We start from the raw sequence: 23,919 nt of genomic DNA, 5'->3' as shown, positions 1-23,919 counted from the left end.
TTTTTACTTTTGAAAGGGTTTAAGTTTATAAATACAGGATATAATACAATGCATTTCCTAAAGTGGTCCTAGGACTCACCCTGGTGATGGCTGGGTTCTTCCCATAGTTGATACACAGGCAGGCAGCAAACTCCAGCAGCAGCTCAGTGCCCACTGGGGCATTGCCATGAATCCCTGCCACAAAACGGATCTTGGGCTCAGATGGTTCAGCTTCCCCTGGTTTGTTGGAGATTTCAAGAGCCCAAATGGTTCGAAACTCTACACTTTGACCCAAACTGGACACAGAAGACAAGAAATCAGAAATACACATCAGGATTATCAAGATAACTGACGGTATGAAACACAGAGCAGATGTGGCCCACATCGATTATGGATTTACATTTGGCATTCAAAGGTTATTACAGATATTATGTCAAACATTTGTGTACCTATAAACGAAAATTATGTTGATAATTTCAAATATGGGGCTTGGGGAAATATCAAGTCTCCCTACCTGTGTAAAGATGTAATTTGGGGAAAGTTAAGAGTGAGGCCTCTGAGGAAGGCGGACAGCTCTTTGTAACGTTGATAGCGGAAGCTTTTTTCTGTGGCTGTGTCCCTGACCAGCTTCTCCAAACCCTGGCCTAGAGAGAGGTCCTTGATTAAGCTCTCAAACTCCTTATCAGATGGGTTCTTGGTGGGCTGGGGGCCCTCAATTGGCTGGCCATTAGAGTCTGAGTGTACACGGGTAAGTCTGAAGTCCACCACCTCCACTCCATCCTTTTGGACTGTGGCGTAGGTCCTCACAGATTTATATCTGGACGACAGAGAAAGTTAATTATAGCTCTGGAAATGAGGGAAAGTAGCCGCAGGGAAATGTATGGAAACGTCATGGTAATTTGTTTGTTCTTTATTTTTAAAAATTCCAAATCTCACCCATGGGCAGAGGCAGTGATAGAGTAAGTCCCAGGGACCAGCAGCCTCCAGTAGTCTCCAGTATGAGCTGTGGTGACGTTGTGGTCTATACCCTCCATACTAATGGTGGCATTGGGAATTCCTGTACCATCCCTGCTGTCAGAGACAGTGCCCTTTATTCCATGGTGGACCTACAAAGGCAGATTGTCATGTAAATGTGAGTAGACGCAAAACTGATTAGAGTGAGGAGAAACTTCAGGTTCATGTTAAGATTTGTGTTTATCACCTGGTGTATGAACTGAAGCAAGGATCGTCGATTTTGTTCCCAGTATTGTGGCAGGTCCCTGGCCAGCGGGTACTTCACACAGCCCAGCTCGATGGTCACCTCAAAACAGTTTGTGTTTAAATAGTTCCAGTCCTGCATGCCACCTGGAGAAGAAAAAGGTGAGTTTTAGTCATGAAAGCTTCAATTTAAAGCCGCTTCGGTATGTGCAGAATACGTCTTGATTTCAATTCTAAATCAGGCATCACTTGAAAAAAATCATTTAATTTAAAAGATCTGACTCAAATCAGACAATTTGACAAAATATTCCATTTGCAGACAAACCAACTGACTAAACTTGTACATAAAACATAAACATCAATCTAAGTTTCAAAGTTTGACATGTGGGAAAACTGTATCTTCTCAATCAAAATAACTTTCCTAATTTCAAAGCAAAGAACTGAAAATCTCTCATACAAAAACAAGCCTCGGTTGATCTCCTGTGAAAAACAAAATTAATGTGGTGAGGAACAAAGGAGGGTGAAAAAATGTAGGCATACCAGGAACATTGTACCACTGGGCACCGTTGGTGATGCCGTCCTCAAAATATTCATCAGGGTAAAGTTCCTCACAAGGGTGTCCATTGTGCATCAGAGGATTCTCCTGCACACACATCACACACAAGTTAGAACTCAACAATGAGTACTTTTGTTGTCATGTTTTCAAATCTTTTCATTTCCAGTCATTTCATCACTGATTTCACAAAAAGCTGATGGCTTTTGTCAGCCCTAATTTTGTTTTCAGTTACACCATGAAACCACAGGGAGACATTACTCAAACCTGCAGACATGCAGTGTCTGGTTACCTGTGAGTAGGCCCGAGAAACCTGCTGAAAGACTTTGTCATCAGGTGACGGACTGTACTGAGATACCCCTTTTTTGTCATCATCATAGGGGTAGTTGACCACCAAGGAACCTAGATTCCACAACACACAGAACAAATGAGAAAACCAGTTAAAAACAAAAAAAAAAAAAAGTTATATTTTGTCTGCCAAGGACTTTATTTCTCCTTCGCTGCTAGTATCAAATGAGGTATCGAGTATTGTTTTTCTAATTCAAGAACAACAAAATGACTTTCTACTCAAGATTTTCATAAGAAAAAACACAAAACATGTAAAGACAAACACAATATATAAAACAGCAAACATGATAAACAGACTATCCTTATTAAAAATGTGACAGTGCCACTGAAAGATTACAATTTCGGGCCCTAAAAGCTCAAAACAAAATCTTACCTCCATGTAGGTTGGCCGACAGGACGAAGGGGTTGCTCTTAAGCCAGTTCATCACAGCCACAGTCTCTGGCTGTCTGGGATCTGTGATGGTGGCAAACTGGTCGGGGAAGTTGCGATTCAGGTCAAAATTGTTGCTGTTGTTGCGCCCTTTGGTGCCCTTTACATCACCTGTGAGGAAATAAGTGCAAATGTTGAAATATGAATTTGTAACCAAGGCATGTTGCTGCTCAAAGATGTCTACATTCTCATCACCACCTATACTTCCAGTTACACATCAGCAGGCTATCAGTTAAAAGATTATGGTACATGATAAGTAGCACATGTTTCATGAAACTTCCACATACTTATGTAGAATCGATACAGACAAAATGGTCTGACTATGAAGTGAATGGAAGTAAATGACAAGAACAGCCTAAATGCCAAAAATAACACAAAAATAACACAGAAAAAATACTTATTACAGTGTGACGTCTGTGTGTAGGAAACACTGTATTGCCTATTTCTTTGTGATTAACAAGTATTTCCCCTTCATATTAAAGTGGTCTGGTCACTTTGCAGCCCTCTCTTGGCTGCAAGTTTGATAGCTTTCTTGGCGGCATACAGAGCAAACAAGGGCCGTTACTCAAGTGATCAAATTACTGGTCAGGTCTTGTAACAGTACACCTTTTCTCATGTATCCAAAGCTATAAATGAAATGCCTGTGTGCCATATATACCAAAATACTTGCCACAATGTCACAAGCCTTACTTTACTACTGTGCAGATAGTGTTACTGTGTTGTTGCCTGTGTAAGAGCTTCTTCCTTTTCTCTTACCTTCAGTGGATGCCTCATAGCCATCTGGGTTCATAGAGGGCATGATGTGAATGCGGGTATTGTTGACCAACTTAGTGACCTCCAGGTCAGTACCATAGTTACGGCACAGATACTCGATGAGGTTAAGCATTAACTCTCGACCCACCACTTCATTACCATGCATGTTGGCCACATACTTAAACTCTGGCTCACCTGATGAGGAAACAAAAAAAGGACATGAATTGAAGGAAAAACAAAGGAAGCAACTACATTAAGTATCTGTGTCAGACATACCGTGCTCATGGACTGTGGGGTTGTCTGAAATGACCATCACATAGAGCTCCCGCTGTTCAACTGAGCGACCGACTGAGTACAGATGGACAATAGAGGGGAACTCGCTGCTGTACTTGCGTAAGAACAGTTCCATGTCTGCGTAGTTGTGGTGCCGAAATACCTGGGGCTGGATGGGCAGGTGTTCAGGCAGTGGAGGGCTGTTTGCCTCAGCAGGAAACACCCGGGTCTGTGTGGAGTTAGAAAAGCTGGCGCTGGTGGTGGTGGGGATGTTTGGTTCATCGGTGGATGGCATGAAGTGTGTGGTGGTGCTACCTGCTGCCTCACTGACCAAAGGTGCTAAGGTAAAGTTACATTCTGTGGCTTTGCCCTCCAAGACCTGGACACTGTAGACTGTCATTGGTGTGTACCTGTGGGCGTGAAACAATACACATGTTCAGGGTTTCCCAAAGGAAAAATTATGGGCACCGATGAGGTTGACTGTCTGGTTAAAGCAGGTGGTTGCTGCTGGAAACATCAAGTTTAATTTTGTACATGTGTATGCCAATACATGGTGCATGGCATGTTGCCATTTATAATAAACATAATAAATAGTGGTACTGTACATACTTAGACATCTTTAATCATGAGAAGTGTAAAAATATTTTCGGTAAGAAACTGTGGTTGAAACAATGAGACAAGCCCCCACAGTATAGGTACATGAACACTGCATAATTCAGGACTTTACTACCACCTTAAAATAACCAGGAAGTAGCTTGATTAGACATCACAAATACCATAACATAAAAACACCAGTCCTTTAAAAGGTGGGGTGAGTGATTCTGCATAAAAATGGTTAATTATTGTTGTTGATCATCAAACACCATGCCCTAGGAGCGAGAAATATAAACTATGTTTCTTCTGAATCACTCACTCCAGCTTGAAGTCTCTGTACCAGGAAGTCATTCACCAGTGAACTTGTGAAACACATTATTCTTCAGTTCAATGACAAAGAGGTGCTCTGAAACTCCAAAGAGGAAGTAACCGATATTGTGTTGTTCTTCAGTACACAATGGAGACCTCGAGACAGAGCTTCATTGTCTTATAGGCTGAAGGGGCAGATTACAAATTTTGCTTTATTCATTGTGATCTGGCGACAAGCGGCCAGTTACACACCGCTTACTTGTCTGTCATTGGTCACTGTCATGAAATCTGAAACCTGACTTTGGTTTCGCTCTTTAATGTATAACCTCTATTAATGAAAACCTGCTTAATCATCGAAGGAAGGTTAATGGTGATACTCACCCTGTAGCCACAGCTGTGATATTGTATGTTCCTGGGAGTAGGAGGCGGTAGTAGTCCCCATATTTTCCTGTGGTCAGGTTGTGGTGAATGCCTGTCACCACAATGCTGACATTAGTGAGAGCTGCTCCATTTAGCGCCTCTTTCACGTAGCCACGGACACCTATATGGACCTGGAAGACATCAGCAATGTAAATACCAAGGACGTGTTGACCAATAATCGTATATTTCTTTTCAATTAATAATCAAAAAACACCCTTTACCTTTTCAATATAGGCTACCAGAGATTCCCTATTCAGATCCCATTCATTATGGAGCTGAGCAGCAAGAGGATATTTGCAGCAGCTTAGCTCCATGGTGATTTCCAGACAGTTTCCATAGAGGTAGTTGTAGTCCTGCATCCCTCCTAGAAGACAGGCCAGCAATGTAATAAACCAATAATGCTAAAGATGGCATAACACATTCAATCATATGTTATACAAGAGAGAAGGATGTGTCTCAATGCAGAAAAAACAGGATGTAGTCAAATCTTATCTATGCCCTACCTCCCTATGTGTGACCCCCACTGGTGCAAGGCCAATTGACTGACAAAAAAAAGAAGTCTGGAAAGGTTGACGTCTCCTCAACGGCACAGTTTCAAGATAGTGTATAATGTGGCAATAAGCCATGACATGAGCAGTCTGCCAGTCAACCTAGCCCCCTCAACTAAGGCAAACAGAAAGATACACAGGAGAGCCGGCTGTGTGGCTGGCCGTCCCACTGGAGCGACAGAAGGAGGGTTGCCATGACTGCCTGCTGGGTGTCTACAGGAACCCAATCAAACAGCCACTATTTGCCACTTTTTTGCAGTCAAAGTGAAAAGACTCGCGCAGCAACAAACACTGACAAATAACTTCTGCAAAGCAACCAGCAACCAAGCAGTTTCAATGAGGGAGACATGGACCACACCACGACAGATGCAACCTATCTTAATAAATTCTCACATATAGTGCTGGACTATCAATGAACAAAGTGTAAGTGTGACAATTCCACCTCTTGTGCCGACCATGTGGTTAAACTTCCAGACATTCATACCAACTGTCTGAGACGCTGAGATCCTCTTGAAAGTCATAACTGACTTGACTTGAGGAAGCACAATAAAGAAAATTACAATGCATCCCTCACAAGCTAAGAAGAAATGCTGCAGTATGTGATGTGGTATACGCCTTGGCTCTGAGGGCAGGCGTACCGAAATATACCCTCGACCACAAACACAGAGGTCTGTCTGAGTCATTCCCGGTCAAGCGACAGCTGTTCGGTCTGGAACTTAGCGAGGGCAGCTGTCTGCCAGGTCATTCACTGGAAACTGTAAAGAGCAACTTCGGAAGACATAATAAAACCTTAGCAGCTCATCTGACTAGATTCACTGTCAGAACAGATAACAGATTTAATAAATACAGAAGGGGCATCCCCTTGTATGCCCTTGGGTAATCCATCAATGGTAAACTTTTGGGTATAAACATTAGCAGAGAGCCCTGCCCTCTGAGCTTATTTTGAATGTGTGTCAGGGTAATTCATCAGAGGTTTTACCCCTGTGGTGGCAGCAGTATGCTATGTCAACCAAACCAAACCTGTTAATGATGAGCAAATAATGCCAGAGAAGAGCTCTGGAAATCTTTACCTGGCCCCAACAACGTGACAAACAGACCAAAGCCCTAAAAAGCCCTTATGTCCGGGTCATAAGACGTTAGATGTCACCCCGTGTTTAGTTACTTTAAGCAGTCTGAACTGAATCAAGCATCGCTCACTCAAAGTAAACACCTCCCACATGCTGATAAAGCATGACAAACACAGTCAGACTACAGAGGGCCCCAACCTTAAATATCCTGTCTATGTACCGGATCCAGCGACACACCCTGAACTTAGCAGGAAACCTCAGGCCAGATAATGAAGCCAAAATCTGGTAAAAGCACAGGGATGTTTAGAAGAAAGGATAACTTCAAGGATTTAGAGCTTTTTTATGCAATGAAAAATACCCCTTGTAGTCAAGCATTTCTTTGATGGGGAAGAGGAAATGCTACCAGAGAAAGTAAATACTGTCATGTGACAATCAGCAGTTGCTATCAGAGATCAGAGTGTTCACAGGCACTCCGAGGCCTCACATTATCACGGTAATACAGCTGTATTTCCATACAGTAAAATTATATTCTAGACCTTGTTCTCTTAAATGTCTACAGACAGTGACATGTATCTTTCAACACACACAGGATTACAAAAACTTAGGCCTTAAGGTATGAACACATGACCCAGAAACAGTTTAGACTTTGAACACAAGAAACATTACAAAGTGGGCACAACCCAAGACACGAGGAAGAAAAATATACAACTGACAATATGCCTTTTTTAACGACAACAAAGTGCTCTAGTTATGTGCTGACAGTTACAGTTCAAAAGTAAACGATGCTGTCTGAGGCAAGACTGTGCCAAAAGATTATGAGTCCAGATAACATGTTATGCTGAATCATTATTTCAAGCCCTGACTGACATACAAAAAACCTCCTGTCCCTGACTCCTGGTCCTGGCGTTCTGCCAGGGTCACTCATTATGTCACTACAATGTCCTGGCCGTTTCCATCATCTGCCATTAGCCCAGATTTAGAAGTGACATTTCATCCACTCAGATGTCACAGACAGATACAGTCATTGTCCATTCGTATTATTAAGTGATTAAATGTGGAGAGTATTGCTGCAAAAAAGTTTTATTAACTGGCATTTATTACAGCGTTCTCTACCAGATTACTGAATGTTTCAGTTGAGAAACTGCAGCAACAACACAGAAAATCTTCAATTAAGACAGATGATTATTTTTAAAAAAAACCTAAAACTTGGAGTCAGTTCAACTGCCTACATTATAAAAACTTTGGGGGAGGATGCAGATAAATTAAATCGGAGCAGCTTTTAAATAAATGACTTTTGCTTCAGCCTGTAGATTTCTCCTCTTGTCCTGGTGGATCAATAAATACAACAATAAATTCAACGGAATTTGAATGACCAAATTATTATTTGTGAGCAAAAAACTGGTACCTGCACATGGAGTAGCTGGCACCACTAATGAAATCGGGAAATACACACACTAAACATCTGACACGTTTACCAAAGGAAACAAGATAAGAAGAAAAGCACAGGAGCAAACAAGGTGCTCATGTGCATGCTAATCCATGGGAAATCACCAATTGGAAGAAAGACCGTCTTTACATATAATTTACTACAACAAAGCGAATCTCAACGGGAAAAGCAGTGCGGTAACCTGAAGCTGCAGACACTGACATCACCACCTCACAGCCCGTCGCAAAACAAAAGTGTGCTGATCAAGTTTCTGCACAAGTGATGTGAACAGAGCTGATTCTGAACCCGAATGAAGAGGAGTTCACTAAGAAAAATAAACTATCCTCTATCAGAGAATGTGGTTACATACACCTTACATATGAATCCCAGGATTTAACGCAACGGACCACAGGGTTGAATGTGCCGACAGTGTAAGGTGTTCTACTGCCCTCGCATTTTTTTTATCATTGGCTTTGACATACAAACACAGTAAATCATGCACATTTTGAGCTGAAACATTTTTCAGTGTTTTGACTTCTGGCAAACCCAAAACTAGGACACACTATTCAGTGTTTCAATGACTGAAATATTAGGAGACTGAAATTAGTTTTGTTCCGTTCCAATGTTGAGTAAGAAGAATAAGTCTGCTGCGTTCTGTTCTACAAACCTGTACACCGTGCAGCCATGGGAACAATATGTGCACAGTAACAATGAACTTTGGATTCTAACTGAGCTCATTAGCTGAAAGAATAACTGGAATCCACCTCTAAGCATTTTGATGAACACTTACTACATAGTGGGAGAAAACCCATGCATGACAACAGCCTCAGCTGTACTACACGGAGTGTAAAAGGTACTGTAATCATTTGTTGGTGCATCCTCTCAAACAGGTTGTAACTTGTGCACGTTACTTGTGCAAACCTTCATACGCTGCATACAGGCCAACAATAACAAGTTACATTCCTGGCCCTCAGATGGGGAGATATCAAGCAGCAACAGAGGACAGACCAGTGGTGTTCAAACTTTGGCTCTGTTGTGAAGAGGGCATGACAGAAAAATGTTGAGAACCACTGGTTTAGACCAACACAACAAACTAGGCATGCCCTAATTCAATTCTAAATCAACATTCAATTGAAATAAGTTTTCTTTTTGGTTCCTCAAAATAAAAGTATAAGCGATTCTTCCAACAGTTTTTTTGGGCACATCCAAAGTAAATAAACAACACTTCTAAGACAATACAGCAAGCTTCCCAGTAGCCTGCAGCTGCATTTCCAGACACTTATCCTTTGTCTTAAGACAAACAAGTGACCGGTACCAAAGGAAACTCTAATGAGATGTTGGGTGTTTCTTTTTTTAGATATCCTTTAATGATTTGTTCAGGAAGAGGGTTTTCCACTTGCAACCAAACTGGGAGGGTAAGCGAGGGTGAGGGAAGTCAAACAGTGGTCGGACCCCTTTCTATCTAAAAATTAGAAAAATGTAAGTGACAGTTGTCAGGAAATGTGACGCCCCTCCTACAAACACATTAAACAGCTCTGTTTGCCTGCTGTCTACAACAAATACAAAACTTGAAGCACATGAGAGAACAATGACTAGACAAGCTGTCCTCTTACAACAGGTCTTCATTCAAAGACACAACCTGTCAATTCCTCTTGGCCATCTCCATGGCAACACACAGCCTTAGTGTCTCATTTCAAGGTATTAGCAGATGTTTTACGTCTATAACAAGAAGTGAGAAGGCTCACTGACAACATATGACACATACTGTATAGGATGAGACCAGGATGAACTCTGAAAAAAGACTCCGGCTCATATCCTCTGCTCTCAACTACTGCATCAAAGTCAATAAAACCCAATTTATTATGCATTGTCTTACCAGGCACGTCATACCAGTTCGCCCCATTGGTGATGCCATCTTTAAATTTTTCTTCCATGGCATCGGGGCAGTTGGGCTGACCAGTCTTCATCACAGGGTGGTTGCTGGAATACACCAGGGCCAAGTATCGAAATAGACTGTCGTCCTCTGACTGGCTGTAGTGTCCCTGTTGCTGGTGGGAGGCTGAGTCATCAAAAGGGTAGCTGGCAACCACAGTGCCACCATGCAGGTTCCCTGACAGCACAAATCTACAGAGACAATTAAACATTTTAGATGCAGTCTTAAAATAATCAACAAGAATCATATGACCCTCGGGCTAACTTAAGAAAGCATTTTGTATTTTGTGGGGTCTGTCTCCCATCTCTGACATTAGAGCTGCTTTTGGGATGTCATCATATGTGAGATTTCTGTAAGCATTAAGTAGAAAAACTGAAGTCTTGTCCTTTGAAAGGTTATGCACAGACAAATCTGCAGAAGGGTCCCAATGAAAAGCAGATATTATAAAGAAATGTGAAGCTGCTTAGAGAGAAATTCCCATTGTTCACACCATTAAACCTCAGCACTAAGCACCCAAGGTGGTTGTTCTTGCTGACGTGATTATGAACACAATCTCTGTCAAACCCTGGGGTGAAAATAAAGACGGAAGAGAAGTTATTCATTGACACAAATATTTGCAAAGCCAGGGCTGCAGTTAACGACTATTATCATTAACCATTGGTTTGGCCATATTTTTTAAAAGATTTTTGGGGCATTTATGGCTTTTTGGATACAGTAACAATAATCATCATATCAAATTAATCTGCAGATAATTTTCAGAATTAGTTGGTTAGTATTTAAAACAACAAAGAGTCCAAAAACCCAAAGAATCTTCATTTACCGCCCTAAAAACAACTAAGAAAAAACAGGAAATTCATACATTTAAGATGCCGGAGCCATCAAATGTTTGACATTTTTGCCAGAAAAACGACTGAAAGGATTACTTGACTATAAAAATGGATGGCAACTACTTTTCCTCCTCGTAGCTGTTGGTTAATTTTCTACATTAAAAACTGGTGATTTCAGCTCTGCTCGGTCTCACACTCCATCTCATCTGCTCCCTCTGAGGTCCGTATGAAAGAGGACAGACTATTGAGTTTCTCATCGACAGAGGATGTTTGTCACTCTCCTGCACTGAGAAGACACTGAGAGGTGCTAGTGTGAGTGTCAGGTTTACTGAAACCTCTTCCTGCCTGTGCTCTGGGCAAAACGACCTCACAACAACTCCGAGGAGACTCACTTTTTCTCCTGGATCCACCTGATCACAGCCATGACCTCGGGGACACTGTCTGAGTTGACAGTCGTGCCATCGAACTGGTCGGGGAAGCTCCTGTTGAGGTCCAGGTTCTTGGCATTGTTCCGGCCCCCGTTCTCTCCGCTGCAGTCCCCCTCCACGGACTTCTCAAAGCCGTCCGGGTTCATGCTGGGCATGATGTAAATATCCGTGTTGTTCACCAGCTCAGAGATACGCGGCTCCTCCGCATATTTAGTCAGCAGGTGCTCCACCAGGTACACCAACACCTGCCTGGACACGGTTTCGTCGCCGTGCATGTTCCCGACGTATTTGAATTTGGGTTTCCCCGGTGAGTCCGTGTTGGGGTCCTGGGTGATCCGCATCACCCAGAGCTCCCTGCCCTGCACAGACCGACCTATACTCGATAGGTTAGCTATGTGAGGGTATTTCTGGGCTAGCGACTGTAAACGTCCGGTTAGCTCAACATAATTGTAGTATTTGGTGTAAGTTTCTACCGTGTCCTCCGTCGAGGGGGTGACGCTTCGTGTCCGGCGCAGCCTGGCGTCACCGTCGGGGGAGAAAACAAGAAGGAGAAGAAAGGCGAAAAGTGACACCCGTAGTTTCGGCTTCGTCGAGAAACGCTCCCGGATGTGTACCATGTTGATGTATCTTCTACTTCCAAACCATTCGGACTTTCAAATTAGAGCACAGACGACAGGGTTGAATATTTCATGGGTGTTTGTCTCCGCAGCGACAGACGTATCTTTGCTGTCAGAGCCCGTCTGGCCCGCCTGGCCTGCTCCCTTCTACTTCCGTTCACTTCGTAGGGGGCGGGGCTCCGTGATGACGTTTATCAGGGGTGGGCGGAGGAGACTTTTTTTTTTTTTCCTTTTACCCTTTTGGTCAAATTTCTACAATTTAACAGGTCATTCATTTTAAGGAGTCTGGTCTGTTCCTGTCTGAGTTTGTTTTGTTTGCTACTGTTCCACTTTTATTATTACTGGCTTTGACATATAGCTCAGTTAGTGTTGCACATGTGAGTTGAAGCGTTTTTCATTCTACCAGAGAATGAGTTTGAGGATTTAAGCCAACGGACCACAGGGTTGAATGTGCTGACAGTGTAAGGTCTTCCGACTGCTGTCCCACCTAGTGGTGAGTGGTGCACAAGAAGCGCTTGACACCTGGCAAACCCAAAACTAGGACACATTATTCAGTGCTTCAATGACTGAAATATTAAGACTGAATTTAGTTTTGTTCTGTTCCAATGTTGAGTATGAACAACAAGTCTCCTCCGTTCTGTTCCACAAACCTGTACACCGTGCAGCCATAAGAACAGTATGTGCACAGTAACAATGAGCTTTGGATTCTAACTGAGCTCATTAGCTGAAAGAATAACTGGAATCCGCCTCTAAGCCTGTGCCACGCCGAGTGTAAAAGGTACTGTAATAGTTTGTTGGTGCATCTTCTTAAACAGGTTGTGACTTGTGCACGTTACTTGTACAAACCCACATACGCTGTATAGAGGCCAACAAGGACAGACCAGTGGTGTTCAAACTTGGGGTGGGCACAGAGCCACTGAAAGGGGGATGCAAATGATCAGGGGAAGATATCAGTTCTCTTTATTTATGGTGAATATTATTTGAACTTCCCCACTAAAGTCGAACAGTGGTTGCCCAATACCCCTTTTTCTGTAATAATTAGAAAAATGTAAGTGACAGTTTTTCATGGGTTCAAGCTAATGATCTGTTGATCTTTATAAATCCATATGTGATAGTGTGAGATAGTGCTGCAAATCCAAAAAGAATTATGACCTTAAAATCAAACCAGGGATTTGCAGAAGTGTAACAGCTCTGTTTGCCCGCTGTCTGCAACAAAAATAAAACTTGAAGCACATAAGAGAACAATGACTGGACAAACTGTCCTCTTACACAACAACAGGTCTTCATTTAAAGACAACCCATCAATTCCTCTGGGTCATCTCCATGGTAACACACAGCCTTACTGTCTCATTTCAGTGTATTAATAGATGTTTTAGGTCTATGACAAAGAAACGAAATGTGAAGCAATATCAGTGTTTAATACTGTGTAAAAGTTTGTGGCTGCTGAGCCAAGTTCTGTGGAGACTCAAGTCAGCTAGGACCACTAACTGCATGGCTAACTCAGCTAATTTCACCAAAGGCAGCTAGTAGCTACAGCTACTGTACAGCTAATGCTGTAGGTGTCAGATTTACTGTATGTGTTATATGAATCAACACACAATATGATGATGATTTATATATTTTTTAAAAAAGAAGAGCAGACACTCCAGCAGTGTCAATGTGTTGGACCATGTCGAACCCTTTTTCACTGAAGCCCACATTGACGTTTTGATACTCATGGCCACCCACTAATATCACAAACACTTCATAAGTATTTTCAGATGAATTTTTTCCAGCCACACATTACCTAATGAAAACACTCTCAGCAGTGCTGTTATGCCATTATCGGTTATCAGTAACCTTTATGCAGTAGCTCTTATTGTGTGATCGGGCGGAGCAACCATTACATCTCACTTGTTTGTTTTGCTTTAATCGTGACTCATGCACTCAGGCGTTCATCCTGTGTTTCAACAAGGCATTCTCAAAGAAAACTGTTGCTTATGATCAACAATAATTAACCAGTTGTGTCATGTTGGTGATATAGCCATACACCAGACATATTTTTTCTACTTTATACAGTATTTCTCAGCTTCGGGGCAAAGCTTTATGTGGCCTTTCTTTGAGGGGTAAGGAGTAACAGTTTGTGTGACCCAACATGTGACATGAACGCAGCATCTGTTGTCTGTAAATGTGAAGAAGCCCGAGTGTGAATGTGAAAATAAATCACAACTGAGCACCATGAAGTTTAGCAGCAGACTCTTGTATTTCTGTTTATTTTATGTTGCCCATTCCTTTTTTTTTTTTTTTTTTTTTTTGACCACTGGTAGCACCATTTTTATCCACAAATATGAGGAGGCACTCTGAGTGACATCACCACCCTGCCATCATGAGGCCTGTCGTCAGTCAGGGGCTTCTCTTCAGTGTTTTCTTTTTATTGATTTCTTTCTCTTTATCTCGTTTCTCTTTGTTTTCATTTGGCAACAGAACAAAACAAAAACATCTTGATAGTGAAGCACCAGGAGGTGTCAGCCTTAGTTCACTAAGGTCTGACAGAGCTGGTTAAAGCTTGGAATGACTGGGTGAAGGGAGGAGGAGGAGGAGGAGGTGGAGGAGAGGGAGGTGGAGGAGGTAAAGAGTGAGAGGCTGGGAGAGGAGGCTGCAGGTCTCATTGCTGGATTCGACGCAGCGACTGCACCTGAAAGGACTGAGCATGGGAGCCCCACTCTCTGTAATGTTTGTACTCGCCACCATGATGGTCACACTCCATGATGTACTGGTAGCCACGGTAACCTGGAAACTGGTAGCACACCCAGCTGGAGGAGGAGGGAGAAACAGTGATTAATGGTTGAACATGTTGTTTAAACAGAAAGTGAAATGAAGTGTACACATGACATAAAATGCCTAAAATTGAAAAATATGGTGGAATATATTATATCAAGTATCGCAATATTATTTTAAGGTTATATCGCCCGCCCTACTTCAAACTATACTTTCTCAAGGGGTTGATCCTAACATAAATTCCTTTACGGTGTGTTGTTGAGACAGTATTAGTCACAAATATAGTGATGACATGGGTTTGCGATGGATACTGAAATGTATATGCAATGCACTGCACCTGAGAAATGGTTTCAAGTGGTGGTGAAGGCGTCTGTGTCTACAGATCAGCAGTATTAGCAGTATAAAATATGGTTTTTGCTGTTAAAAGTGTGCACTGTCTGGGCAATCCAAGAGGAACGCTGTCCTTTGATTCATTCATTTTTTACTGATGTGTATGTCGTATTGTCCTATAAGGAATTTAAAGTATCATAATGTAACTTTTTTTTCTACATAATGTTGCTTTAAATACAGCCTGGCGGTTAATATATGAGGCGCAGAAATGACTTACGAGCCACTCTGAACTTGCATAGATCCAATCTCATTGTTGCCCCAGCCCATGGCCTGCAGAGAGGGGTAGTCATCATTTATCTCCCACTGGCGTCCCATGAAGTTCTCCTTCTCAAACAGCACCATCTTGGACTCCTTGTGGTTCTGTGTGCACACGGTGCAAATGAAAAATAAGGAAAAATTCAGCATCTGTTATACTGTATCTACATCGAAGAAGACAGTTGATATCCCGGGAGGCTGTGATAGCTGTCTCTCCAGAGAGACTGGAGAAAGCACAAAGTCTTATACACTTGCAATTTTAATAAAATTTGAGAGGGACATCCAAAGTTACTCTTTAGGCTCGTTACAAGAGAAAACAGGGTTCTGATCCCAAGTGAGTCACTTTTCTGAGTCAAACTTAGTGCTTTTTAATGTGAAGGAGGAAACAGGAACTCACAGCAGAGCAGATGGGGCGGAAGGACATCATCCTCTCGATGTGGTAGGCGTTGCTGCCGCTCCACGACTCCCAGTGAGGATATTCTCCCCTCTCCAACACAAACTGCTGTCCACAGAAGCTGGAGTGCTCATATCCTGCCCAGCTGTCAGCAACAAGCAGATGGACATACAGACACGTGTACACACCATCAGGAACAGACTGATCATCAGATATTAGTGAATTTGTAGAAAAATGTATAGTATTTTCAGATGCAACCTTTTGAATATAATAGTTAAATACTTTAAACAAGGTCAGCATATTTTGTTTTATTCAAATGTTGCTCAATTTTAAGAACATCAGCGTACTGACAGGTCAAGCTTTGTTGGACTTACGCGCCACACTCCACCTTGAGGGAGCGGATGTTGTCGATGCCACACTCCATGATGTTCTGGCAGGCTGAGGTAAACTCCAGACGCTTCCCCTGGAAGTTCTCCTGGTCATAAACTGTGATCTGGAGAGGACACAAATGCATACATGTAGTATGCAAAGGCCGCACGCACACACTGATGTGTGTACAGACACACACATCATTGACATCATCAGGCCAGGCAGGAAATTAGCTCACAAATTAAATTACATCCGGGGAAAGGTATCACACTCACCTTCCATGGTCCCAGTGGGGTGGGATTATTCAGAGCCATGCTACTGTGTTGCTCAGTGCTGATTTACCTTCAGTGCACGGAGCAGAGGGAATCATTAGCACACATTACACAGCTCAAAAACAACCTTTCACCCCATACATGCTGACTAGAGATAATGATTATTGTGAGGCATATTTATATTTATGATTTATTTTTACAGATTTAGAGAGAATCTTGATTTATATAAAAGAACAAATCACCCACTGCGAGCTATATGTTTGGGAATGAAACCTTTCTTGAGGCTACTTCATGCTCACACTTGATGGAGCGAGCTGTTGACGTAGGCACAGTGCCGTCTGTTCTCCCAGTGGTCAGTGTGTCTATGCATCTGCGTGTCTGACCACAGTCTATACATTTACGTGGCTCAGCAGAAACAACACAGACAAAAGGCACAAAAATGTAAAGTGACAATGGTGTGCACAAGTCTATAGGCTGCATGGATTAAGATGGATGGCTTACCTGACCGGCCCCAAAGAATAGCGGTGCAGTGCTCACAGGGGGCTCCACAAAAACGATGTCCTGACCCCGGAGTAAACGGACCTATTTATACATGCTGGTGCTGAAAGCAGCTGGGCCTGTGGGTCGGGGCAGGAGTCAGCACATTGCTGCTCCGGTCATTGTTCAGCACTGAGCTGCTGGGCTTTAGTTCGCCGCAGTGGGACTGGATGCAGGGCACCGTGCCCAGTGCAGATAAGCACAAGTTCCAAATGGTCCATGACCAGTGGGCTGGACCAAGTCCTGGCAAAGCCTGGTCCAGGAAACAGATCACCATAGATGTGGATGGTCCTGCCAGTGACTCTGGTGGAAAAAAAGAAAAACACGTTTAGTAGTAGAGCACAAAAACAGAAATGGCTGCCTACAAGCAGGACATTTTGTGTCTTTTACTTCGAAGATACTTTGAAAGAGTCAAAATGACAAACGTGTCTAATAAAACATAAATTGTATTAATGCATGTAAATGAGTGATAATCTTACTGAGTCCTCTCCGCGCTGCGCTGTGCTCTGTCTCCAGTCTGCACCTCATGTCCACCTCTACTGACCTCACGTCTCTGGTCCTTCCACCGTTTCACTCACTCCTATGTACACACATGCTCAGTCATGCACACACACAGTCATGGACAGAGATAGGCACACAATGGCCTGTTCATGCAGGCACACATACACCCAGAGCATACAAAGGAACTCTCACTTTTACACGTTTACACACATCCGCTCAGACAGTGACAACTCACCTTGTAGAGTACCTCATTTAATGGTTTTAACAGTACTTTAGCAAGGTATTTTACTTTACTTGCATTCTATTTATATTACACTTTATACTCCACTACATTGGCCTAATAGCTTTAGCTACAATTCACTTTCACATTTTTTTCGCATTTTCATTCCTAACTTTCCTATGCAGTAAATCAAATGATTAAAAGAAATATTCCAACTGTACTACAAAAGCTAAATGAACTGTTTCACTCTTTAGTACTGGATTAGCTGAAAAATGCCATCATTCACACTCACTTTCGTTTAAGTAAGGGTCCAGATTTTTATTCCACCACAAAGTACAGTGATTTCATATCTAATACAAAATTAAAATTCTTCCAAACATTTCACACAAGCCTCTTTATGGATCAGTAGTTCACCTGTCAATGTCTAAACCCTAAACCCCAATAAACCATTTCCATTATTTGTGTTGCAAAGCTACATACATCCCATAATCTGGGCTGATGAATTAGCAAACATTTAATGTCATTACTGATGCATCAAATGTTAAAACTTTTAGCATGTATGTTACTATCCTACTCCAGTTTTGGAGTATAACTACGTACATTAATTTAAGCATTGTACGACACAAAGTCAAAATATTTGTATTTTATTTAAGTTATTTTCATTTCTTGCAATGTACTCTACTACATGTTAGAGGAAAATAGATCATGCAATCAAATGATAATTAAATATATAAAAGTATAACACTTCGAAAGAAGCCTCTCTGCATAATGAGTACCGTAAATTGTGATATTTGTCTAATTTGCGGTTGATATTTATCAATTCAACTGAAAAATGAATTTTGAAAGAAGGGCTTTCACTTATTATATCAATATTTCTACAGTGTTGTATTGCTGCTTTTGCTTTGGCAAAAAATATTTCTTACTTCCTCCACCTCTCTTGTATGATTTTTATGGGATTAATTTGAATTAGTCTCTTCCTGCGTTCAGCATGAAGCTTGCTCGACTCAGGTCAACAAAGAGTATGTCGGAGAGCTTGTTGGCTGCAGAACAAAACATCTCTATATGTTTCTTTTTCTTCTTTCCGTTAGTGTCCGAGCAAATTGATACTCCGGAAAGATGATGACATAATTTTGACTTCATCTGTAAGTTGATGTCGTAGGCCTAATTGCTCTGAGAAAGCAAGGCATGTTCTCCGTTTCCTGTTTTATATAAGTTAGAATCAGAGTAATCTTGTAAATCTAATAAATGTCTAAAGTTGCATAGATGTCAGATGACATTTCCTCTGGCCTCTTTCTCAGTGCTCTAATAATCAGTTCTTCAACTTCATGCCACAAACATTTGCCCACAGGCTTTTTGTGACTGTTAAACCCTGCCAGAAATTCCTATCAAATGGAAATCCTGATGTTCTGGAAACATTACAAGGATCATAATGCCACAGGTGTGAGAGATCCATGAGACAATACTGATCCACCAGTTACATCAGTTATCAGAACACAAACTGTGAATGCATTTGCTTATAGAAACGTTATCACATGATATCTTCCATCACTTGCTTTCCAGAAAAGGTAATATTTTGTCAGCGTGCACACATTCCACTGTGCGTGTACAAACGCATGTGTGCATATGACCGGAGTGTGTATGTGGGGTTGTATCTGTATGTGTATACAATAAGCGAAAGAGTGTCCAACAGTCGCCTGTCTAAACAATAGAGAGATGGATGCCACTCCTGCAGTCAGCACATTACACACACGGGGCTCAAAGGCTTGGACCGGCTGCACTGAGGATCAAAAGAAAAAGAGAGAAAATATGAAGGCGAAAGACAAACTAGAGCACCGAGAGACTGGAGACAAGGGAAGGATAAAAGAAAAATAGAAGTAGAATTTAGAGCGTGAGAGCTGCAGAACTAATTCTGTGTGTGTGTGTGTGTGTGTGTGTGTGTGCACGCGTGTGTGTGGTGTGAAAGGCAGGCAAACTTTCTGCTGATGACAGTGACTGTCATCGGTCCCCCACAATGGTGCCGGACAACAAAACGGGCCGCCGAGTCAGCATGACTTGTGCGCAGATAAGCAGCGTGACCTTTGACCCCTGCATCATGCTCCAAACAGCTCCCAGCCAATGAGAAGTCAAGATCCTGCCTCTATAGACTCAGGCTGGTTGTGAATGTATATATATATCCCCGCTCACAAGGCCGGCGTCCATCACTTTCTCCAAAGGTCGGTCCGTTTCAGCCTGCAATTGTAAGTGTACGTTTCCACTCTCAGGTGTTTCTAACTCTTCGAGAACTGCTAAAAAACTTTTGGATGTTGAAGGGAATATTGTGGTTTTCCTGTTTACTACTTGGGCTGAAAGAATCAAGAAAGGATTGACTTCTCTTTAAAAACCTGTATTTGGGACTGAGTAGATGGTAAATCAACAAAATGCAGCTTGGTGTGATTTTACATTTTAGCGCTGCTCTCGTGTTGTCATCCTGAGGTAAGATGGATGAGAAAGATGAGGGACTGTGCCTGATCTTTTGTCCGTACAACGAATGAACTTGGCAGGTGGAAATAACAAAGCACCAGTGGATGTCCTGGCAAATCAACAGAAGGAAATCCACTTTGAGGACAGAATCAGATGAAACAAAGGATTTGAGCATGCAGAACAGTAAAATGTGATTATTGATATAGTATACATACACAGTAAACCTTGACAGAGTTATTCCTGTCATTATTAGATTTAGTTGTAGCACACAAGCCAATTTGGGCAACAGTTAAGCCAAATGACTTAAATGAGTGAGGAGATAGTCAAAATGGTCTAATGGCTGCAGTTGGTCCCCAGTGGACTTTTATCATTTAAGCTTTTTAAGTGGGTGTTTGGGTTGTTGATTATTTACCTACTCTAGCTTTATCAACTCTTTGTTCACAGTTATGGTCTTAATAATGAGCTAAAGTGATGTGAAAATGCTTATTTCTAAATTGAAAACATAATACGGGGGGAAGGACTCTTAATTCCTCATCGAACAGGTGCACCTCAGCTTTCCACATACCTGAATAAAACAGTTTTACTGAGCAGAAAAGGAAAATCAAAAACCTAAAATGACCTTGAGGCTTGAGGTTCATGTTTGGTCCATTATAGATGAAAATAATTATAAAAGAAAGAATGCTGGACTTTTTTTATAAGATGTTTTAACCTCGAGGCAGCAATTTAACACCCTGTTTCTGTTGACTTGAAATAGTTTAACTTCTCATCTTGCTGCAGTGATGTATTATAGTGCTCCATGCTGTGTCCGTACACTATGACATCTCCTTTGTGGTTATGGGTGTGGGTGTGGTTACTAAGCAAATTTATCAGCACACCCATCAGGGATTTTGGTCATGGTGAGAAACTTTCAACCAGAGGGGGCAGCGGAGCGCTGCTCCTCAGCCTGGTGTTAGTTCACCTATTAAATCCTTCATAAAGATGGACATTACATTTCTGCTCGTCCACTCATAGCAAGAATAAATTACAAAAAAAGATCCCTTCTAGCCAAGAGATTGATCTGAGCTGATCTGAAACCTTTGAAAGACGTCAGCATCTCTTATATTGACTTTTAATATGTTTGAATATCAAAGGGTGCTTCAGTCTGACATTTGCTGATGTAAATATTGACTTTGCTTTTCCATTTTACGCATCGCTCACGGTATACATCTTGTATTCCGGCGGTCAATAAAGACTAATTACCCTCTTCCTAACCTTTCAGTGAACTGGAAATGGCCCACTGACTTTGTGTTTCTTCTCCCTCCAGATCTGATCATGTCTCACTCAGGTGCTCAGGGCAGTATTGGCAGCCACTCTGCCATCGGGCTGCGCAATCACAAGGTACTTCTACCAAAAAAACAACAAAAATGTATGATGCATTGACAAAATCTGACATCAGAACTGATTGCACTGAACTCGCTCTACTTTTCAGATATACCTCTATGAATTCGAGAACTTCCAAGGCCGCAGGATGGACCTGTTTGGTGAGAGCCGTAACCTGTGTGAGAAGGGTTTCGAGAGAATCGGCTCCATCAGGGTGGAGTGTGGACCGTGAGTCATTACACCTGCCAATCAAACATGAGCCACAGCTATGTATCTTCAATCCCTGGAAGTAAAATATCTATCTGTCTGTCTGTCTAGCTGGGTGGGTTATGAGCAGCAGAACATGACCGGTGAGATGTTCATGCTGGAGAAGGGAGAGTATCCCCGCTGGGACACCTGGTCCAACAGCTACAGGTGTGACCGCTTCATGTCGGTCAGGCCCGTCAGGATGGTAAGTTGGGATCGGCCTCCTGGTTGTTCTTGGGCTGCATTTCCTGTCTATTGTGGCAGCAAGTGCAGATTTGTATCACTGTTGTTTATCCTTTCATCCGTCCTCTATAAGCACAAGGCAAAGTGCTTCTTAAGGTGGCAGTTACATGTGTATTTATAGACTTGTTCCACTGCCAGTATTTTTGGATTAAAGCTTTTATTAGCTTGAGATGTCGCCATGTTTCAATTTGACTAGAAAAAATCAAGACAAGTATTCAGTGTTTTTGCCCCAGAGCTTTGGTTTTATCTTCAAAAAAACAACTTTTGTATTCAAATCCATCATCAATATTACATAACAATAAATTTGTCCTTGCAATTGTAGCGTCCCTAGCTGGACTTTTCCCGTTTGAAATCTCTTTATTGGCTAAAATTTGAAATCAACATCTAACAACGGTGGATATCAAACTTTTTTCCCCATCAAGGACCCTCTAAGCTGACACAGATGTTGTCCCAGCATCCTTCATGTGATAGGAATGACTCACTTACCTGCTTACTTACTTACTTTAATGCAATCAAACATCACTGTCACTGTATTACTTAAAGATGGCATTAGAGTGAAAATAACTGATTTGTTGGCGGGGGGCTATACTCTGGATCAACTGATTTTCTGACCCAATAATCAGCATTTTTCTGCTTATTGGAATCAGAGAGGTTTTTAAACCAACTAGTAACTAGCATTATAACTTGGTGTAGTGAGAAAAAATACAACATTTGCCTCCAATATGCAGGGGAGTGGATGTATAAAGTGGAATAAAAATTGAAATATGTGAGTAAATGTGCTTAGTTAAATTCCATCACTCATAATTTGCACCTTCCATCATCTTCCTTCAAAACACAGCACTTTTCATTTTAAAAAATGCATATATTTTACATATTTTTTCATTGAAATGTTCCGTTTCATTTGTGATTCTTGACTTTAGCAGAACTCCCCTCACTGTGTGTTATTATACACCAAAACATCGAGGAAAATTCCTTGTTTGTGATTCTGACTTCTGCCGTTGGTGTCTCACAGGATCCCCAGGACCACAAGATTTGCCTGTATGAGTGCCCAAACTTTGAGGGTCGTAAGATGGAGGTGTGTGATGAGGATATCCCAAGCCTGTGGTCTTACGGCTTCCAGGACCGTGTTGCCAGCATTCAGGTCACCGGCGGAACGTAAGTCATTTTCAAGTCATCTTGTAGCCTGCTTTTAATGAAAACTAAGGTAAAAGTAGCACTTTTTGGCTCACATGCGTTTCTTTCTCACATAGCTGGGTGGGCTACCAGTACCCCGGCTACCGTGGCTACCAGTACGTGTTTGAAATGGGACCTTACAAGCACTGGAATGACTGGGGAGCCCACCACCCCCAGATCCAGTCCATCCGCAGGGTGAGGGACATGCAGACACACCGCAGGGGCTGCTTCGAGATGACTGCATAGAGAGGAGTCCAGCAGACTGTGGGCTAACAGGAGGGAATAGCAAAGGGGCCAGGCTTGCAATGCTGCTTACCATCCCCCGGAAATTCTTCAACGGCCAATTAGCCACACAAGCTAACGGCTTTTGAATATTGTTAGTGCTTTTACTGGTAGGGTTTGGGAGTGTGTAGCATCGTCAGTGATTGTCACAGACTCCCAGAGCGACTGTAACACCTGTAAAAACGGTAGCAATGCTCTCTGTCTACAGACCTCATGGGAATATGATATGATTTATCATACTTATGAACGCGGGATTACAGGGGATTAGCAAATTTAAGTTGATAGTTTGTGTTTATTAGTTTGTTTCAATGCTATCATACCCCTTTTTATTTAATTTTTATTTTTAACCGCCTATGTGTTTCCAGCTGAAATGATGCCAATAAGCCTGTTCACCAAAAAAAAAAAAAAAAAAAAAATGCTCTCCCTCTCCTGGGATCCACAGGATTTTTTTTTAGAGAGTAAAGGGATAAACTATAACATCACTCCTCACAAAGTACTACCATGGACACCTCTCAGCTCTGCACATGCCCTGCAGTGAGTTTGCCAAGCAGAGGGAGGCACTGTCTCCTCGTCACAAAGCAAAAGGCTAATTTCAGTGACCGGAGGAGGGCACTGGCCAGTCTGTGATCAAACCAGAAACAGTGGCCGTGCAGGGTTGTGTTTTTGCAGATGTGAATATCTTTTGGCTGGCCCTGTTTCAGCTCACTAAGGGGGCTGTCCAGGAGATTTGCATTGTACACTTTCTCAGGGATGCTGGCA

The 23,919-nt window shown here is 42.1% G+C and overlaps 3 protein-coding genes across 15 annotated transcripts in view; 1 reads left to right on the top strand and 2 right to left on the bottom strand.

Moving 5' to 3' along the window:
• Nucleotides 1-11,843, bottom strand: part of cpda (carboxypeptidase D, a) — a 19,119-nt gene extending 7,276 nt beyond the window's left edge. For both annotated transcript variants that reach the window (XM_037123393.1, XM_037123403.1), the window contains exons 1-13: nt 11,050-11,843; nt 9,774-10,021; nt 5,078-5,220; nt 4,818-4,987; nt 3,537-3,943; nt 3,264-3,455; nt 2,451-2,618; nt 2,022-2,131; nt 1,717-1,819; nt 1,181-1,323; nt 916-1,085; nt 494-796; nt 80-275 (exon numbers count right to left, since the gene is read on the bottom strand). In XM_037123393.1, the coding sequence (XP_036979288.1) occupies nt 80-275; nt 494-796; nt 916-1,085; nt 1,181-1,323; nt 1,717-1,819; nt 2,022-2,131; nt 2,451-2,618; nt 3,264-3,455; nt 3,537-3,943; nt 4,818-4,987; nt 5,078-5,220; nt 9,774-10,021; nt 11,050-11,702 (3,006 nt within the window). In that variant the 5' untranslated portion in view covers nt 11,703-11,843. The remainder of the gene's footprint in view (nt 1-79; nt 276-493; nt 797-915; nt 1,086-1,180; nt 1,324-1,716; nt 1,820-2,021; nt 2,132-2,450; nt 2,619-3,263; nt 3,456-3,536; nt 3,944-4,817; nt 4,988-5,077; nt 5,221-9,773; nt 10,022-11,049) is intronic.
• crybb1l3 (crystallin, beta B1, like 3) lies at nt 8,729-23,919 on the top strand. Of its 6 annotated transcripts, XM_037123424.1 has the most exons (7): nt 19,316-19,634; nt 19,938-20,047; nt 21,161-21,234; nt 21,326-21,444; nt 21,535-21,667; nt 22,718-22,860; nt 22,956-23,919. In XM_037123424.1, the coding sequence occupies exons 3-7, from the start codon at nt 21,169-21,171 to the stop codon at nt 23,122-23,124; spliced, it is 630 nt and encodes a 209-aa protein (XP_036979319.1). In that variant the 5' UTR covers nt 19,316-19,634; nt 19,938-20,047; nt 21,161-21,168; the 3' UTR covers nt 23,125-23,919. The 6 variants fall into 6 exon arrangements, with proteins under 6 accessions (XP_036979354.1, XP_036979319.1, XP_036979336.1 ...); XM_037123459.1 differs by lacking the exons at nt 19,316-19,634; nt 19,938-20,047 and adding an exon at nt 8,729-8,750; XM_037123441.1 differs by lacking the exon at nt 19,938-20,047 and having other exon boundaries at nt 19,316-19,610.
• On the bottom strand, nt 13,886-19,232 carry cryba1a (crystallin, beta A1a). Of its 7 annotated transcripts, none has more exons than XM_037123482.1 (8): nt 17,690-19,232; nt 17,156-17,320; nt 16,641-16,979; nt 16,143-16,209; nt 15,873-15,991; nt 15,502-15,643; nt 15,067-15,209; nt 13,886-14,494 (listed from the first exon to the last, which is right to left on the bottom strand). In XM_037123482.1, exons 4-8 carry the CDS (start codon nt 16,179-16,181, stop codon nt 14,347-14,349), a joined length of 591 nt encoding a protein of 196 aa, XP_036979377.1. In that variant the 5' UTR covers nt 16,182-16,209; nt 16,641-16,979; nt 17,156-17,320; nt 17,690-19,232; the 3' UTR covers nt 13,886-14,346. The 7 variants fall into 7 exon arrangements, with proteins under 7 accessions (XP_036979377.1, XP_036979410.1, XP_036979418.1 ...); XM_037123515.1 differs by having other exon boundaries at nt 18,321-19,232; XM_037123523.1 differs by having other exon boundaries at nt 16,641-16,977; nt 17,156-17,256; nt 18,321-19,232.

This window comes from Acanthopagrus latus, chromosome 2 (genome assembly GCF_904848185.1).
Source record: "Acanthopagrus latus isolate v.2019 chromosome 2, fAcaLat1.1, whole genome shotgun sequence".
NCBI classification, from domain to species: domain Eukaryota; kingdom Metazoa; phylum Chordata; class Actinopteri; order Spariformes; family Sparidae; genus Acanthopagrus; species Acanthopagrus latus.
This window is presented reverse-complemented; position numbering and strand designations above follow the sequence as displayed.

What these genes read in the sequence shown, in the direction of transcription:
- cryba1a (XM_037123493.1), bottom strand. Translation starts at nt 16,181, where the DNA reads ATGGCTCTGAATAATCCCACCCCACTGGGACCATGGAAG. An exon ending in CTCAAGGTGGAGTGTGGCGC is followed by an intron (nt 15,644 to 15,872) that starts GTAAGTCCAACA and finishes TGTTGCTGACAG; the next exon opens with CTGGGCAGGATATGAGCACT. An exon ending in TCCGCCCCATCTGCTCTGCT is followed by an intron (nt 15,210 to 15,501) that starts GTGAGTTCCTGT and finishes GTGTGCACACAG; the next exon opens with AACCACAAGGAGTCCAAGAT.
- crybb1l3 (XM_037123459.1), top strand. Translation starts at nt 21,169, where the DNA reads ATGTCTCACTCAGGTGCTCAGGGCAGTATTGGCAGCCACTCTGCCATC. An exon ending in TCGGGCTGCGCAATCACAAG is followed by an intron (nt 21,235 to 21,325) that starts GTACTTCTACCA and finishes TCTACTTTTCAG; the next exon opens with ATATACCTCTATGAATTCGA. An exon ending in ATTCAGGTCACCGGCGGAAC is followed by an intron (nt 22,861 to 22,955) that starts GTAAGTCATTTT and finishes TTTCTCACATAG; the next exon opens with CTGGGTGGGCTACCAGTACC.